General features: G+C 41.3%; 1 protein-coding gene across 10 annotated transcripts in view; it reads left to right on the forward strand.

The window, feature by feature from the left end:
* ctbp2a (C-terminal binding protein 2a) overlaps window positions 1–16,801 on the forward strand; it is a 97,048-nt gene that overhangs the window by 77,789 nt on the left and 2,458 nt on the right. For 8 of the 10 annotated variants that reach the window (XM_021317218.2, XM_012863989.3, XM_012863992.3 and 5 more), the window contains 7 exons: window positions 674–828; window positions 6,121–6,265; window positions 7,737–7,943; window positions 11,024–11,238; window positions 13,877–14,007; window positions 14,112–14,239; window positions 14,311–14,434. In XM_021317218.2, coding sequence (XP_021172893.1) covers window positions 674–828; window positions 6,121–6,265; window positions 7,737–7,943; window positions 11,024–11,238; window positions 13,877–14,007; window positions 14,112–14,239; window positions 14,311–14,434 — 1,105 coding nt within the window. Of the gene's footprint in view, window positions 1–673; window positions 829–6,120; window positions 6,266–7,736; window positions 7,944–11,023; window positions 11,239–13,876; window positions 14,008–14,111; window positions 14,240–14,310; window positions 14,435–15,436; window positions 15,515–16,801 lie in introns of all 10 variants that reach the window. The other 2 variants (XM_036126765.1, XM_021317217.2) reach the window with 1 other exon arrangement.

Consider the following 16,801-nt stretch of genomic DNA (forward strand, 5'->3'; position numbering starts at 1 on the left):
CCTCTTTTTTTTCTCTCTTTTATCTGTATTTGGGTCTACACAGTCTGGCTATTTTCTCTGGGTATCCTCTCTGCTGTACGAGTTGTTAAATTGACTTTAGACTTTTATTGATTTAGAATATTGAACATTGCTTGGGGGGGTTTCAATAGTTCTGACCCCTTTCTCCCAAAAGGGCTCCTCTATTTGGAGAGAAAAGTCAGAACTCCTGGAGTGGCCTATTTTGATCCGGCATCAGAATGACTGCAAATGATCCACTGTATACAAAACACAATCTAAAAATACAGAGTAAAGACCAGCCGGCTCCTGTGAAGTGATAGGATAATGGAGGTGATGACCTCATGAAGTGAAAGGACCTGTTGCCTGGTAACAGTGGGGAAAACAGCGAGTCACGGGGCGGTCATATCATTGGTGTGAACATGTGTGCGTGCGTCTGAGAAATCGACCTGCGCTGACAGGTAGAGGAGGCGATGATGACAGCGGTTTAGAGATGGAGGGAGGTCAAGATTTACCGGATCCGAATACAGGAGCCAAAATCAGAGCCTGTTGTAAAAAAAAAAAAAAAAAAACGTCCTGGATGCACTTGCTATGTTTGGATGCGTCTTCTGCGGGTAGCCTGGCTGCGTTTGTGCCAGGTATAAATAATTGACTGTCTCCTTTCTCTGCCTCTCCACAGGTATCCGGCCCCAGATTATGAATGGGCCTATGCACCCGCGCCCCCTGGTGGCGCTGCTGGATGGGCGCGACTGCACCGTGGAGATGCCCATCCTCAAAGACCTGGCCACCGTGGCTTTCTGTGACGCCCAGTCCACACAGGAGATACATGAAAAGGTATCAGTCGTTCTTGCAGCGATGGTAAAAAAAAAAACTGAACTAATAACGGAGATTTTCGCTTTAGGACATGCTGTAAAATTTGAGTTAAAATGTTTCAACAACGAAGGAGAGAGGAAAAAAAAAGCAGTGTCTGTTGGAGCACTAACACTGTATGAACTTCTGTTTCTAATATTGTTTGCTTTCTGCTCTGCAAAGAAGAAACAATCTTTGTCCTCCTTCCAAAGCCTCCTCCTCTGTAATGTTTTAATGATATTTCAGCCCACTGGCTCGTTCCAATCTCCCAGTACAGCCATAATGGTTTCATCACTGACGCTAATCCCACTGGGGGCTGAAGTGCAGCTTTGTTAAATAAGGAGGAGTGGGAGGAGGAGGAGGCTGGTAATAGAAATGCAGTGTAATTGTTCTCAGCCAGAGTGGGTGAAACGTTTGTCTTATTTTACTGTCTACACTCCGGAACCAACGAGCGACGTTTTTTTTTTTTTTTTACTGTCCTAACGGAGGGGGGTTTTAAGGCAAAGGGGGAGAAAAGGGAGGCAAAACCCTCTTCCTTGTTCCGTCTGCAGCGAAATGTTTTTTTTTTTTTTTTTTGTTCTTGAACGTGCAGTTATTTAATTTTACAGTTTAAATAGACCAAAATCCTGAGTAAATCTTTTTTTGTTTGCGCTAGTAATCTGTGTGCAGTGAAATGCTCTCAGTGTGATTATGTTACACAAACAGAGGGCCCATCTGGAAGCATCGGCGTTGGCTGCAGTCCCACAATGATAACTACACAACAGAGGACACAGAGGGGCCGCGAATGTGCACACACACACATACGCACACGTACACACGCTCCAAATCACACGCAACATCACCGGCTCACTGTGGGAAAACTGAAGCACGCCGATTTGTTTAGTTGTTCTTGTTTTTTTTTGTTTTTTTTTACTCTAACAAGATGCATTGAAGTGATCAGATCTAGCAGTGGAGGAAACCGTAGACTGTTTGACTAAAAACTAGGAAAACCGTAAAGAGTGAAGTAGTCTTTTTAAATCTGAAAATTAGAGTTAAGAAATGTGAAAACTGGGTGGATTTCTAGTTTTGTTTTAACTGCATGAACTTGTTTTTTTTCTACTCAGTTACTTTTGGTTCAGTTCACTTCAGCTACTTCTTTTACATTAAATTAAATTAAATTACGCGATGAATGCTAGTTTAAGTCATTCCAGCTCAGTTCGATTCTTTTCATTGCTCTTCAGTTAAATTTTGTTTAAGTGGATATTTGAATTCAATTGTTTCATTCAGTTTAGCTTAATTTAATGAGATTTATGCTCATGTCAGTTTGATTCAATGCAGCTCAGTTTACTTTAGTTCAATTATGATACGTTCCTTTTTAGTTTGGTTTCATTTAGATAGGGTTAACTTCTATCAAGTCTAGTTCAAATCAATTTTGTTTGTTTAATTTCAGTCTAGTTTATCTAAATGTAAATTGTGAAACCATTTTATTATTAAAGGTAATTTCTGCGCACAATGCAGAGAATTTTAGTTGAATTTCAGGCTGTTGCAGCAAAATTCGATACGGTCATTTTCCAGCGCAGTCCGGTTCAGTCCGGCTTATTCATCCGATTTAAGCCAATTAATTACGAATGATTTTGTTTTATTGCAGAATAATAATGATAAAAAAATGCTCAAGTCTTTACAGTCTAATTCTGTAAAATAAATAAGCAGTAATGACAATGCCTGCTTCCTCGTTAACAAAGTTGCTCTCGCAAAGTGTGTCATTTTGCAGATTTGTTGTCCTGTTAGCCTCTGCCTGGTCCTGCACTCAGGAGACAAGGAAAGATCAATTGATATTCTCAAAGTACCACTGAAAGCCTGTGGTGACTAGTGAGAGTTTTGCGGTTCCTGCTGAGTTAAAAAGAAAATTCTGCGAGAGAGCACTCATGCTCGACGAGCAATACAGTCCTGTCCTTGAAAAGACAAAGTTGACATCAGAGTTTCAGAAAGAAATCAAAGTGGTACACTTTCAAGTGTCTCTGACTTTGATTTGATAGCAGCTGCTTGATGCTGTTTTAGTGCTCATCACAACACTTGAAGATGCTTGCGGATGAGCTGAGAAACGTTTCTAACCAGTTTGAGGACGAGTAAAGTCTGTCGAACAAATTATTACCAGTCAATGACGTTTTACAGATTTCTTTTGCTCAGGTTTTCTGTAATGAGGCACGGCTTATCAGCTTAACAACTCAATCCACCTACTGGCAACAGCTTTCGTCTTTAATTGAGCTCAAACACGTTTACCTGCTGCATTGATTAGCATATAGTAAGCAACAGCACAGATCAGTCAGGTCAAAATCAAGCCATTTAAGGACTTTTTAGGGGACTCTGTGGTCAGTTCATACAGTTTGAGTCTTGCCTAGCTAACAGAAGTAAAGGCAACGAGTCAAGTGTTTTTTTTTTATTGAGAAGTAGTTTGTATAATTAAAAAAAAAAAAAACTCGGATTAGTCATGTTAAATAAAACACAACAATTAGAATTTTGGTCAATTTCTGATTTCAGTTTTTTGTTGACCTTTGATCTGCCGACACTGGTTTTGGCTTATTCATTTCTTATTAAGGAATATATATATATAGGAACTAAGAAGAGGTAAGAAAAGTTTTCAGAGTTGTAATTCTAAAGCACAGGAACTCTACTGTACTCCATCCTACCTTCCTGTTATATGTTTTAATTCTTGCTCTCTCAAAGCCTGAAAGAACCGTAGGCGTGTTATAGAAAATGTTTACCTTTTAAATAGCTTCCTACACTTCTGTGTTTTCCTTTTAAAAACCTCATCAATGCTGAAAATAGCTAAACTATTCTGCATTACTTAATTACCACAGCAGAAAGTGATTGTGGCAGTGCGACCTGTTGCTAACCTGACCAGCCAGATTGATAATGTGTAGCGCTCTAGGGCTCAATCCAAATACCCTTATAGAACAAGGACTCTTTAGCCAAAGCGGAAGTGCGTCAGCAGTCGCCACGATAAGTGCTGTCCAAATAGTGCAGTCAGTAAGAAAAGAAGTAGGAAAAGTAGCTTGTATGTCTCTCCCACGGCTAGTTTTGCCTAGGAACCCCGCAACGTCCCTTACCGGCGCTAAGGACCCTTTAGGTGTCCCACAATCCTTTGCGTGACATGAGGTATCAGCACAGCCACCTCACGGAAATCAACAAAGATGTCCGGAGAGAAGAGAGCGCGCACTTTGTAGTTAATTTTCGGAGGGCTGTAGGCCCAGATTTGACTCTTATCGTCCATGTACGTTTCCATCACATTATGATGTTGGAGCTAAAGGCTGTTCGAATTCGGCACGATAGAGTTCTTACTGTTGACCCCGTGAAAGGTCAAGGAACAGGAGCTAGGAATAAGAGCTAGAAGCTATTTTTAAGGGTATTCAGATGGAGCCTAGATCTGCACATTATCAATCTGGGACTGCTCCCATTGAACCAGTTTGGGGAAAGAAGGCAATTTCAGCAGAACTCTCTGAGCTAATTGGGCAAAGCGACACGCGGTGCCTAGAAAAGGTTGGTTTTAGCTAATCATGGTATCAAATTAAAATGTAAACAGCAGGAGTTAAGCTAGTCAAGGCACTTATTGCTGTTCTTCTTCCAAAGATGAAATCATGGATTCTTACAAATCAGATGTGATAGCAGCAGCTACGCATGGGTCCTCCTGCGCTGCCATGTTTATGTTGGTTCAACTGTGGGCTCAGCAGCTCTTGCTTTTGTTGCACCGGTATGTCCTGCCTTAAACCTCAATACTGCAATGTGATTGGTCCGAACCGTTTGTGGTTCAGACATAAACTGTTGAAACCGGAGCAGTACAACATGGATTCACATGTGTTTGTGAACACACTAATACCACGAGAATTCATCTTGCAGGCAAGGTTAACCTGATGCGCCTCAGGTCAAAAATCCGATTGTTGAATTTCCGACTGGCCGGTTGGCAATTAGGTCTGCTAAAACAATCTCTAACATGACTAATAACAATTCTGTTTGCAATCATGGTTTCTGTATTTCTACTTCCACGCCCAGTGAAATGTGATGAAATATCTTTAGCCAGATTTTTTTCCTGTTATGGAAACAGATTGCATTTCAGGACCGGACTCATATTAAGCCTCCTGCTCATTCATTTATGACAGGTGCCAAACATCAAGAACAAATCAACTAAATAATTCACAGATGAGAGGAGATGGGGGGGGGGGGGGGGGGGCATTATTGTTTCTGTTATGTCTTTAACGACTCTTAAAGTTGTTGACAAAGCATCATGGAAAAAAGTCTGGCTCACTTTAAAGCTAATAAAATAGTTATGGATGCTGACTAATTAATCACCATGCTTTGTCTCTTAGCTTCTTCAGCTTTACTTATTTTATAATCCAGACTGAAAGCATGCAGATTCAACTGCTGTGTCTCTCTCAAAAGCCTCAGAAATGAACAGTTCCTCTCAAACTCAGAATTAAACAAACCCTCGGTTTGACCGCCACACGTTAAATGTAACGCTGTAATAAACAATATTATGTGGTCGCCAACTCTAACTGCAGATGGGGATTCTTCAGAAACACGCCGATCAATAAAATCTATAATCCGTTTGTTGAGTTTTTACAGTCATTGTAAACTTGCGCTTGGTTTATACTTCTCCTGCTTAACAGCATGCAACGATTCGTCCTCCACGCCATGCCGACGGCCCTCCTGCTCCACAGTAATGACATTAATGCCCAAGGAGAGCTTTAACCTTGAGTTTTAGCAGCCATCTCCTGTTATTTCTGGCTATAATAAAAGATGTTGGGCGGGAAATTCATGGCTATGCTAATCTGGCTCAGGTAGGTCAATCCTGTTAGTGGGTCGTGAATTTAAACCAGTTGTTTCGCGGCCTTGGCTCCCAGCAGCGACTTCTTAATGCTCGCGGGGTTTTCTCAGCAGCTGTCAGTCTACTTTATTGTCCGGCCTGCACCCGCTCTGACCTTGTTTGCATACAGTCTGAGTTAATGGATTGTGACAAAAAGCAGCTTTTGCAAGCACTCATTATACAGTAAACACACAGACAACTGCTCATGTTTTAGTGCGCACATAAACAATCCATTTGCATTTAGATGAAGGATGGCGAACATGAACTCGGGTCCAGAAAACTTGGGAGGCGGCAACGACGCTTTCATTCACAGCGGCCGCAACAAGTCGGCTCCTGCAGTTTTTGCTCCACCGAATATCAGAGTTGGAGCGATGATGGAAGTGTGATTTGAGAGGATGGATAAGGATGACGACGATGACCTCCTTTCTGATGCCCCGCAGGTGCTGAACGAGGCGGTGGGGGCCATGATGTACCACACCATCACCCTGACCAGAGAGGACCTGGAGAAGTTCAAGGCGCTGCGCATCATCATACGCATAGGCAGCGGCTATGACAACATCGACATCAAGGCTGCCGGCGAGCTCGGTGAGGCCGGGGAGCACAAATAGGCCGTATAGATCGAGGCCGTTCAGTGGAAGGCAGTAATCATATGCTGAGAATAATGAACAAGAGGAGCCGCAGCAAGCCCGCATGGCCTAGATGTTCACGGGCGTGACAACAATAGCAGAAATGACGCAACGTCGGTAAAGAGAGTTCACCTTTTCCTCGGGGTCGAACCTAACTTTTACCGGCTTAATTAACTTAGCATAAACAACATATGCTGCAGAAATTATTTATTAACCGCACAACACAAGAGGTGGTGGAACTACTTCAGACCAGATGCTTTAACGCATGTGAAATTCTCTCTGCTCCCATTTGGCCCTTTCAGCATATGTTTGGTATGAGAGCAGGATTTAGTGTGATATCCTCATTAATGTTGCCTGTTATGTTTCATCACACTGACATGGATTCCTTACTGCGATCTTCCTTCATGTAGTCCTTACTGTGTAACGTGTTGTGAAAAAAAAAAAACACTTGTGCACCTTTACAGTTTTCCTCTGTTTGAGCTTTTTTTTCCCTCCACACTCAAATGCTTTTAATCTTCAGACAAGTTTTAATATTAAATACAATCCGAGAAAATATTTTAAAAATGTTTTCAAATGACGATTTCATTTTCTAATGGGGAAAAAAAGCTATCCAAACCAAAGTAATGGATCCCCGCACCTAAGAGCGGGTTGTGGCGACTGCCATCAAGCTTTTGCTGTAACTGGCATTTAGTTTCTTACATCGCTGTGGAGGTATATTCTGGCCCACCCTTGTGAGCAGAATAGATTTGTCCTCAACTTTGGAGGATTTTTAAACAGGACGTGCCCGTTTAAGGTTATGCTACAGCATTTAAATCAAATTTTATTCTGGACTTCGACTAGACCGTTTCCAAAACAAGCAGAATTAATAGTTTCAGGACGTTCAGGTCCTGAAATAGCAAAGCAGGGTACACAATGCAACCGTGTTTCACCACTGGTATTATGTTCTTTTTCTTAAATGCTGTGTTAACTTGACGGCAGATTTAACCAGATGCAGATATGGCAAAAATGTAAAACCTATCGTCAAAACGCGATGTTTGCCGTTTTTAAGTTCAACTAGCACACAAGTTTTAATTGAGGTCAGGCAGTAATGACCCAGGTGAGCTGGTGAAAGTGAACTTTTCCTTTAAAAAAAAAAGGTGGTTTACAGCAGGAAGTTCAAGAGTAACAAGGAGAGCGATTCGTCACATAGGGCCATGTAGTTTTGCATTGCTTGTTTTCTCCTAATAAATTAAATCCTAATATGAAAACAAAATTCAGCTAATTTTTGATATGAAATAATCTGATATTAAATTTCATTTGATAATCTCACACCTTTATTTATCCCCCCAAAAAATTAACTAAAAACATACAGCAGTCATCTGTGCAGTTGTGTTTTTTTTTAAGTTGTACTACTATTATTTTCCTCACTTCTCTTTCTGTCCCTCTGCCAGGCATTGCTGTGTGTAACATTCCCTCCGCGGCCGTAGAAGAGACAGCAGACTCGACGCTTTGTCACATCCTCAACCTGTACCGGCGAAACACCTGGCTGTACCAGGCTCTCCGGGAGGGCACGCGGGTCCAGAGCGTGGAGCAGATCCGGGAGGTGGCGTCCGGGGCGGCCAGGATCCGAGGCGAGACGCTCGGCCTCATCGGATTTGGTGAGAATCTCATCTAAAATCCTGTAGTCTGTGCTGACGGGGATTTGAAGAGTAGGGCACTCCGAGGAGGGTCTCTCAGGTATGAAAAAAGGGGAGACTGGCATGTTTTAGAAGAGGAATGGGTTTTTGTCTGGGAAGTCTGCAGAGATTTGCTGAAGAATGGCGTGAATGGAAGATGTAGGCAAAATTAATCATACAGTCCTCCACCTTTGGGTCTTTGGTGCCATGGACCTCATTGCTTTTACGCTGATAAATCTTTAATGCAGCAGCTTGTGCAATTTCTGCAGCAATTTATGGAGTAAATTCTTTTTTTTTTTTTTTTACTTGGGCAAATGAAAACAGAAAGATCCATCTCCATGAAATGATTCACTACTGTGCTTTAAAGCTCGAGATCAGTGACATCAAAGATTTATTCTGCCGATGTGAGTTGAGGGAAACACATTGCCTCCCTTATCTTGGTGCTGTAGCACAACCGTAGCCTTACAACCTGTTAAAAACAAGCCAGGAAAACAAAACAGCGTTGGCTCTGTTGTTTTCAATGTGGATCCATTGCTCACTTATACAGTGCCCTGCAATAGTATCCGCAGCCCTCACACTTCTCCCCCTGCTATGAGCAAAGGAAGGAAAGTATTCATCAGAGTCCCCAAATGTTGAAATGTTGAAAAGCTCAAGAATTGTGTATACTTTTGCAAGGCTTTGTAAGTTCCAAGTGTACTTTTGAAGCATGGAGAAAATTAATTCTACTTTCCTTCAAAATTTGCAGTGCTGTTTCCTCTGTTGACATTTGAACTGTGCATAAAGTATAATAACTCTTGGCTCAGCCATTATTTCTGAAATACAACGGGTGTTTCTCAACACTACCCCTCCAATCTCCTCAACAGTCATGACATTCAACATAATTTAATTTAATTTGAAAAAAAAAAAAACTCAAGATCTGCATTTAGGTTTAGTAATTTGTTGCGTAAATGAATATAGAGAAAGGATATTAAAACTGATCTGCACTTTGCTGTAACTGTGGAAATAAGACTGCTGGCCTCTGCTTACTCAGCTCTTTATTAAAAGTCAAACAAGATGTGCAGTTGGTTACATATTCTTAAGACCTCCATATTATCATAATATGAGTATATGTGGTGAGGCTTTTTCAACTGTAATACCTTTTCAAAAATATAAAAGCACAATCTGTGCAAAAGAACCAAATCATCTGTGTGTTTTATGAGTTTAGAAAGCACCGTGACTTGTAGCTTTATTTGCTCAATATGACATTTTGTTTGAAAGATAGTCCTGCTTGATGTCACTATCAGCCTTTCTCTCTATCAACCTAAATCTCTTAACGTATTCATGCAAGCTTTCATTCCTGTATATATTCATCTTGATTGATCTGTGCTACTTTTTCCCCGTCTCCAGACTAAAACCACTACGTCTTTTACCTCTGTGGTCTAATTATCTAAGCCTTTTTTTATTCCTTGTTTTGATTGTGCATGTGCAGTTTGTTTATATCAAATAGTGCAAATAAGCAACATTTTTAGAACCGAACATAAAAATCTGTCCCTATGGGGTCGTCCAGATATGGTCCTGCAGCCAAGCCCGTTAAATGTGTGTAAAGAGCCGCACAAACATTTACTGTGTTTCCCTCTGTTGTAAATATGATGTGACACAGAGGCCCATTCCTCCAAATGGAAAAGACAGGAGAACATGCCATTCTTGTAAGGCTGACATGTGTTGTTGTGTATAGGTCAGGGACTTAAAACAGTGAGACATGTAGTCAGGAGGTTTCCCACTCTTCCTCTGGGGGGTGGGAGGGGATTGGTCTCTGTGGGGTTGTGTCTTCCACACATTTCACCATGCAGCCACAAAGGCAGCAAAAGACCTTTCGGCCAGACCGGACGCTGCCACCTTTCTCTCACGCCGTATCTTGGCACCTCTTGAGCGAACAAATGGAAGGGCACGGATGATTCAGGTTTTTCAAAGTAAAACGAATCTCTGTCCCCAAAATCACGACACACCAATCCGGGGTCCGGTGGCTGGTGACCCCCAATCTAACCCATACCCCAGCAGTCTGAGCAACAATTAAATAGTGTTAAACTGCTGTACACAGTGTTGTATAGTAACAAAGTATAAATACTTCACTACTGTAACTAAATATATTTTGGAGTACTTTATACTCTCCTCGAGTATACATTTTTTTGATAACTTTCACTTTCACTTCCCTATGTTTTCGAACTTAATTGCATACTTTTACTCCAATACATTTTCAATGTTTGGTTTAGTTACTCCTTACAAAAAAAAATAAAAAAAAAAGAGAGAGAGAGAGAATTTGTATAGCGCTGACCTTACTTGAAGAAAAAAAAACTGAAAGATTACAAAAAGGTTGTATTGTCTGTCTAAACTTGGTCTAAATTTCTCCTGCACTTGGTTGTTTATATTATTTTAAGTGAATTTGACCTTTAAAGTTTACCAAAATGTAAAAAATGTCATTCAAACTGCATTTGCTTACTTTTTACTTATACTTTTCATTACATTACTTGAGTACATCTATTTTCATAGGAATTGTCATACTTAAGTACAAGACATTTCAGATACTTTAAGACTTTAACTCAAGTAACATTTCAGTCAGTGACTTGGACTTTTACCAAAGTCATATTTTGGAGAGGTACCTATACTTTTACTTGACTCTGAGATTTCAGTGCTTTATACAACACTGGCTGTACAAATTTACCCTGCAGCCGATCCTTCTGTTGATTATGCTTTTGATTTGGGTTTCAAAAATGTGTCCCAAACAAAGTTTTATTTAAATTGCGGATTTTTTCTGTGGTTTTAATTAAACGTTTTCCAATAAAGAGCTGAATCTAACTAACATACAGTAGTTACAGTACAGTAACTAACATAGCAATTGCTATCAGACTTACCGTATGTTAATACCAAAAAACTTTAATGGATCGTTCTAGATTTAACACAGACAACCTTATTCAGACTCATGGAATAATATTCTAAGTATCTTAAAACTGCCACAGATTTATCAGTGACGGCACTTTTCCAAAACTGCTCAGCCGGTGACTTCTCTCCTCCTCCCCCTCAACCAGGTCGCACAGGCCAGGCGGTGGCCATGCGGGCCAAGGCGTTCGGCTTCAACGTGATCTTCTACGACCCCTACCTGCAGGACGGCTTGGAGCGCTCGCTCGGAGTCCAGCGGGTCTACACGCTGCAGGATCTGCTGTACCAGAGCGACTGCGTGTCCCTGCACTGCAACCTGAATGAACACAACCACCACCTCATCAACGACTTCACCATCAAACAGGTGAGACGGAAAGCTGGACCCGGGCGGTAAATGCAAAAAAAGGAGAAACACAGCTGGTGGCTCGCGGAAGCAAATTCAAGAATCTTTCAGTGTTGTTGCTCCGTCTTCGCTTCCTTTGTTGCCAGCTGCAGGCTGCAGGCTGTTAAACAAGCCTTTATCGATGATCAGAAGCAATCACATGGAAACAGACATGGAGCAGACGTGTGGGGGCTGAACTGATACGTTGCTTTTGTCCATTTATGACTTTGAGGTCTGCTGTGAGATCCCAGTGTGCTCTTCTGCAGCCTCCTCACTCCAAACAAGTTACACCCAGAGATAGTCAGGTGGAAAGAATGTAAATCTAACATCAGATGTTTTTTTAGAAGTGTGTATATATTTTATCTTATATCATAAACATTTACTCCCAGATATTACCCCTAAATACAGTTTAGTCAGGTTCCTGACTATTTTTCGATTAAATTCAGAAATATTCATTAATCCCAAAGGGAACATAAATATGTTTAGTTTCATGTTCTCACTTTTATACTGAGCTGCCAACAAACTCCAGTTTATGAGCCAAATTATGCTTCTGTCCAGCTAAGGTACAGCTGAACACTTCAAAGAAACTCTGGATGGATGATGAATGCAATGTACTTTAACCCCTGAAATGAGATTCTGTCAAATGTTTCTGTTTTAGAGTTTTATCTGTGATGAGTGCTGATCTTATTCTGAGCTCTCATAGTCTCCTACTGCCTACTGCTGCCACCTGGAGGATATAATCCGCACAGCAGCGGCTCAGTTTTGGGTTTATATTCAGGAAAACTTAATTATTCCCTTAAAGGGTACTTGGCTTACAGCCAACGGTCCGTATACTTTCGAAGAAATGACTGCCAAACACAAAAGCAATAAACATACAATAATTATAAAGCGCTGTCCACAGTTAATACCAACCCTACCTGAAAAAAGCAAGCTTAGAATAAAATATAACAATAAAAAGAACAGGATCAAATGGAACGGTTGCAGCGTTATTCAAGACCAGCATTTATTGATCTGAGAGCAGATGTAGAGAGAGATTTAAAACAAGACAGCGTCAACCTGAAGCCATCAATGTAACACAAGAGGAGAAATTTGGAAATTAGCAACAACTTGAAATATTTAAAATGTTATAAATTTGTGTATATCTGTTAGAAGTAGTGAACAGGCGAATCAACGTGAAACATAAAAATGCTGCAGTATTTCGTGCAAAACGAACAATGAAGGACGATCACTGGAGAGTGAGATACAGTACGTAACATCTGGGGAGGCTAAACTATCAGGAGTCAAACAATGAACTTATGATATAAATCAGATACATCATCATTTGTTATTATGAAACATGCTGTCAAGTGAATATTTCTAAAGCAAATCTAACTAAATATTAAATAAGTTTTAACAGTGGAGCAGTGTTTGTTTCAACTGTAAATGGCCATGAAATTAAACTTCAGGACTGTTTAATGTTTACTCATACAGTTAAATATAACAACTATTATTATTATTATTATTATTATTATTATTATTATTATTATTATTATTATTATTATTATTATATTGCTGACATCTGTTGATCTAGTAGAAGAGATTCACCGTTCATCTGACCAGAGACTTGACCAATGTTCTCTTGACTGGCTTGGATCAAAAGGCCAAATACTGAAATAATTTTTTCCCCCAAATCCATTGAATTGAACAAAAATAATACCTCCCACCATTTTGTTTTTGGCAATCCGTCAACCAATATCACGTGCTTTGGATGCATAATAGGAGACAATCTTGTTATCTTGCATCGTATTCAAAATACAACTCAGACCTTTAGATGTGAGAGAGAAAAATGCCTGAATGGACCAAAAATCAGGATGGGTAAGTTAGAAATCCCAAATATGTTTCTAGGCCAGGAGAAGCCTGACGAGTGTCTCCCTAAGTATTAATATTTGAGAATATAAATTTTCCATTCTTTCTTCACAGCGGAATTACAGTTTTATATTTGTGTGACTGACTTTAAACATTATTAAATTCATTACAATGTTATGTGTTTGTAAGTAATAAACACATAATATCCTAATGACGGCTGACTTTACCAAACGAGGCTAGTTTACTCATTTTGATAAAGGATCAGTTATGTTATAAATATCCCAAGCTTTGTGTCCATACATAAATGGCAACATATGAAATCTGATGTAAACTATCAAAAAAAATCATAGTGGAAATTAAAAACAGTAACATTATCACGGTAACGCTCATGTTTGAACATCTGCAACCGCTGGCGTTCCTGTTGTGGATGCAGAAAGAGAGCAAAGGCTGATGCTTGCTTCAGCCGCTCTAACCAGAGGCAGAAATCAAATCTGTGACTGAATCTCCACAGACAGAGCCGCCCTCCACTGCCTCTGATTGGCTCAGATCCATGGCGTTTTATCCTGGCCCCCAATAATTCAATCCAACGGCGATTTCTTGAAAAAAATGGGGACAGAATAAGGCTGCATTCAAGGAAACTCAGAAAAAAAACTGGATAAAAACGACATGCTGCAGCCATTAACTCACCTAACCGGAGGGACAAGAAGCTTTTAAACGTTTCCCGCCGCGTTGAGCCAATAGTAGCACTCCCATGTTTTGCTTCCTGCGTTTTTAGATGCGCCAAGGTGCTTTCCTGGTCAACACGGCACGGGGAGGTCTCGTGGATGAGAAGGCTCTGGCTCAGGCCCTGAAAGAAGGCAGGATACGCGGCGCTGCGATGGATGTCCACGAGTCGGAGCCTTTCAGGTGCGCCGCCTCTTCGTCTTCGCCATCTGTGGCTGAGATTTCTGTATACCTCTTTGTCTTGTCACCAACGTTCTCTTGTGTATCCCACATTTGCTGTTGGACAGTTTTTCCCAGGGCGCTCTCAAAGACGCCCCCAACTTGATCTGTACCCCGCACACCGCCTGGTACAGCGAGCAGGCGTCGCTGGAGATGAGAGAGGCCGCTGCCACGGAAATCCGCCGGGCGATCACTGGTACGGATACCGTGTTTGAGCTCTCCCAGGCCGGTTCAAAGTTTGACCAAACTCAACCCTCCCACATACAGGTCGTATTCCCGACAGCCTGCGAAACTGCGTCAATAAAGAGTTCTTCATGACCACGGCGCCGTGGGGAATGATGGAGCAGCAGCAGCCTCAGGTTCACCCAGAGATCAACGGGGCTGCCTACAGGTAGGAGGTTCTTGCACATCAAGCAGCGAGCGCTTGTGTCCAGGGCCAGCCCAAGGCAAAAGCAAACAAAGTGGCTGTTTAGGGCCCCAGGGCCACTAGGGGGCCCCCAAGAGCAATGAGAAAAGATTACACACACACATACACATATATATGCATAATTTCTATATAATTATAGTGCCAAAACAGCCAATTTCATAGTAAATTTGTGCATTAAAAATGATATATCTTTGATCATGTAGAAATTGCTACTTATGCATGCAAGAAAATATATTTTTAATTGTTCTTGGGGTCTCCTAGTCGCTGCGGTGAGTGACGCTGCATTGGTAATATGTGCAATGTGATTCCAAACGTCCGAAGCGCAGCTGGAAGGGAAGTAGGCGGAAAGATGTTGCAAAAAAGGACATATATCCTTCAGGGGCAGCTAGGAAAGATAGAGGAAGAAGTTAATTAAAAAAAAAAAAGCCAAGCTTAAGGTACGTTTGTATGTGTTGGTAATGTCATGTTTATAAAACAGATTTGTGCAGCTGTTAATGGAAAAATGAGCTTGCTAGTGATGCTTAATGGTCCGGTTAAATAGCCAAACATTTGGGCTAACGTGTTTGTATTTGTGTAAAACTGAGCTTTACCTTTGAGTTAATTACTCGGGGTTGGCCCTGCATATTTCGGCTTTTTATTTTTTGGCTTCAAACGACGTTTTTGCTCATGTTTGATAGCAAATAGTAATTGAAACATCACCATGTTTGACATTTGACAACTAATTGGCAGAAACAGGGGACCCTCAAGATCAAAATTTCGTTTAGGGGCCCCATTAGGGCTTGGGCCGGCCCTGCTTGTGTCACCTGAACACAAGCGGCTGTCAGGCCGTGGGTGAAGAGTTTCTGTGTGTTCTTGTTGTATATTAAACCTTGTGCTTGTGGCCCAAGATGAGCTTGTTAAGTTTAGCCTCTGCGTTTGTCGGTCTCTACATTGTCTCAACCAGCCTGAACTGCTTCTCTCACACAGCCGAGTGAACCAAACCATGGTACAGGCCATAGCAACGGGGGGAATGCAGGACAAATTATATACCTAATTCTCTACCAGGTAAATGAATCCAGAAAGCTCCGAGATAAAAAAAGCAAACCCAGTAGAGTTCTGTAACCTTGTTCTCCTTCACTCTCTAACCTGCACCGCCCAGTGCCTGCACCGCCCTCCGCCCCGCTTTCCCAGCTTCCCCTTTCCCCACCCTGAACAGGAACCTAAAACACAACACGTGGGATTATCTCATGCTGGAGGGGTTGAAAGAGGTGGAGGAAATAAGATAAAGGCCACAGACAGTCAGCCTGCAGAGGCTCGCAGACCTGTTGTTTTCATTTTCTGCCATTGTGTCCTGCTTACAGCCACGAACTCTTAACCTTTTTGATTCGGATGGTTTCGTCTGACATCATGCGAGGGCAACGTGGCCCTTGATTGGAAAATGGAAGGAAAATGAGACATGGTTTATTATTCTTTTTTTTAAAATAAATCTGAAAAGTTAGGTGTATATCCAGCTGTTTTGCTGCACTTACAGCTGCAGGTTTATTAGAGGTATGTCTTTGCACAACCGGATACTAATTTATTTTCTGCAATATAGCTCCAGATCAGCCCGATGGGTCATCAGCTAAATGTCAATTTTCAAGTCTTGCCACAGATTGTGAATGGAATTGCGGCTTGACTTTGACTGGGCCATACCTAAATATGCCTTTCAAGACATTACACTGTAGTCCTGGTTGAATGTTTTGGATCGTTGTCCTCCTGGAAGTTGAAGCTTAGGTTTTTGCTGCCTTTAAGAGGTTTTCCAGTGTTTAGCTCCAATCATCTTGCCATCAACTCTATCCAACTGTCCCCACAGCATGATTTTACCATTCTGCCATTGCCCTGTTAGTGCGTGGGCATGGTGTTTTTAGATGTTTAAAGCTTGGGATATTGTTTTCTAACCTAACCCTGCTTTACACCTCTCCACAGTTTTGTCCCTGATCTGACTGCTGTGCTTGTTGGTCTTCGTGTTTGTTTTGTTCTCTGACAAACCTCAGACGCCTTAAGAGAGCGGCTATACAAAGATGGACTCTGTTTACTGAATATACGCCCTATGAAGGCACCGGATCGTATGTAGGGGTCTCAGAGTTAAGGGGGCTTGCAACCCTCTTTAAATATTTATTTTCAGAAAGGCTGAAAATCATTGATCATTTTCCTTCCACGTCACAAACATGCACTAGTGGATAAAGTTTTTAGCTGTGACTAAATGTGGAAAACATTGAAACTTATTCATGACAAACAATGGATTTAGGAATGAAATTAGCTTCCTGGAAGCATTTGAACAAAATGAGCTTATGTTCAAAAATTTATTTGATC

This window comes from Fundulus heteroclitus, chromosome 22 (assembly GCF_011125445.2).
Source record: "Fundulus heteroclitus isolate FHET01 chromosome 22, MU-UCD_Fhet_4.1, whole genome shotgun sequence".
Taxonomy (NCBI): Eukaryota; Metazoa; Chordata; class Actinopteri; order Cyprinodontiformes; family Fundulidae; genus Fundulus; species Fundulus heteroclitus.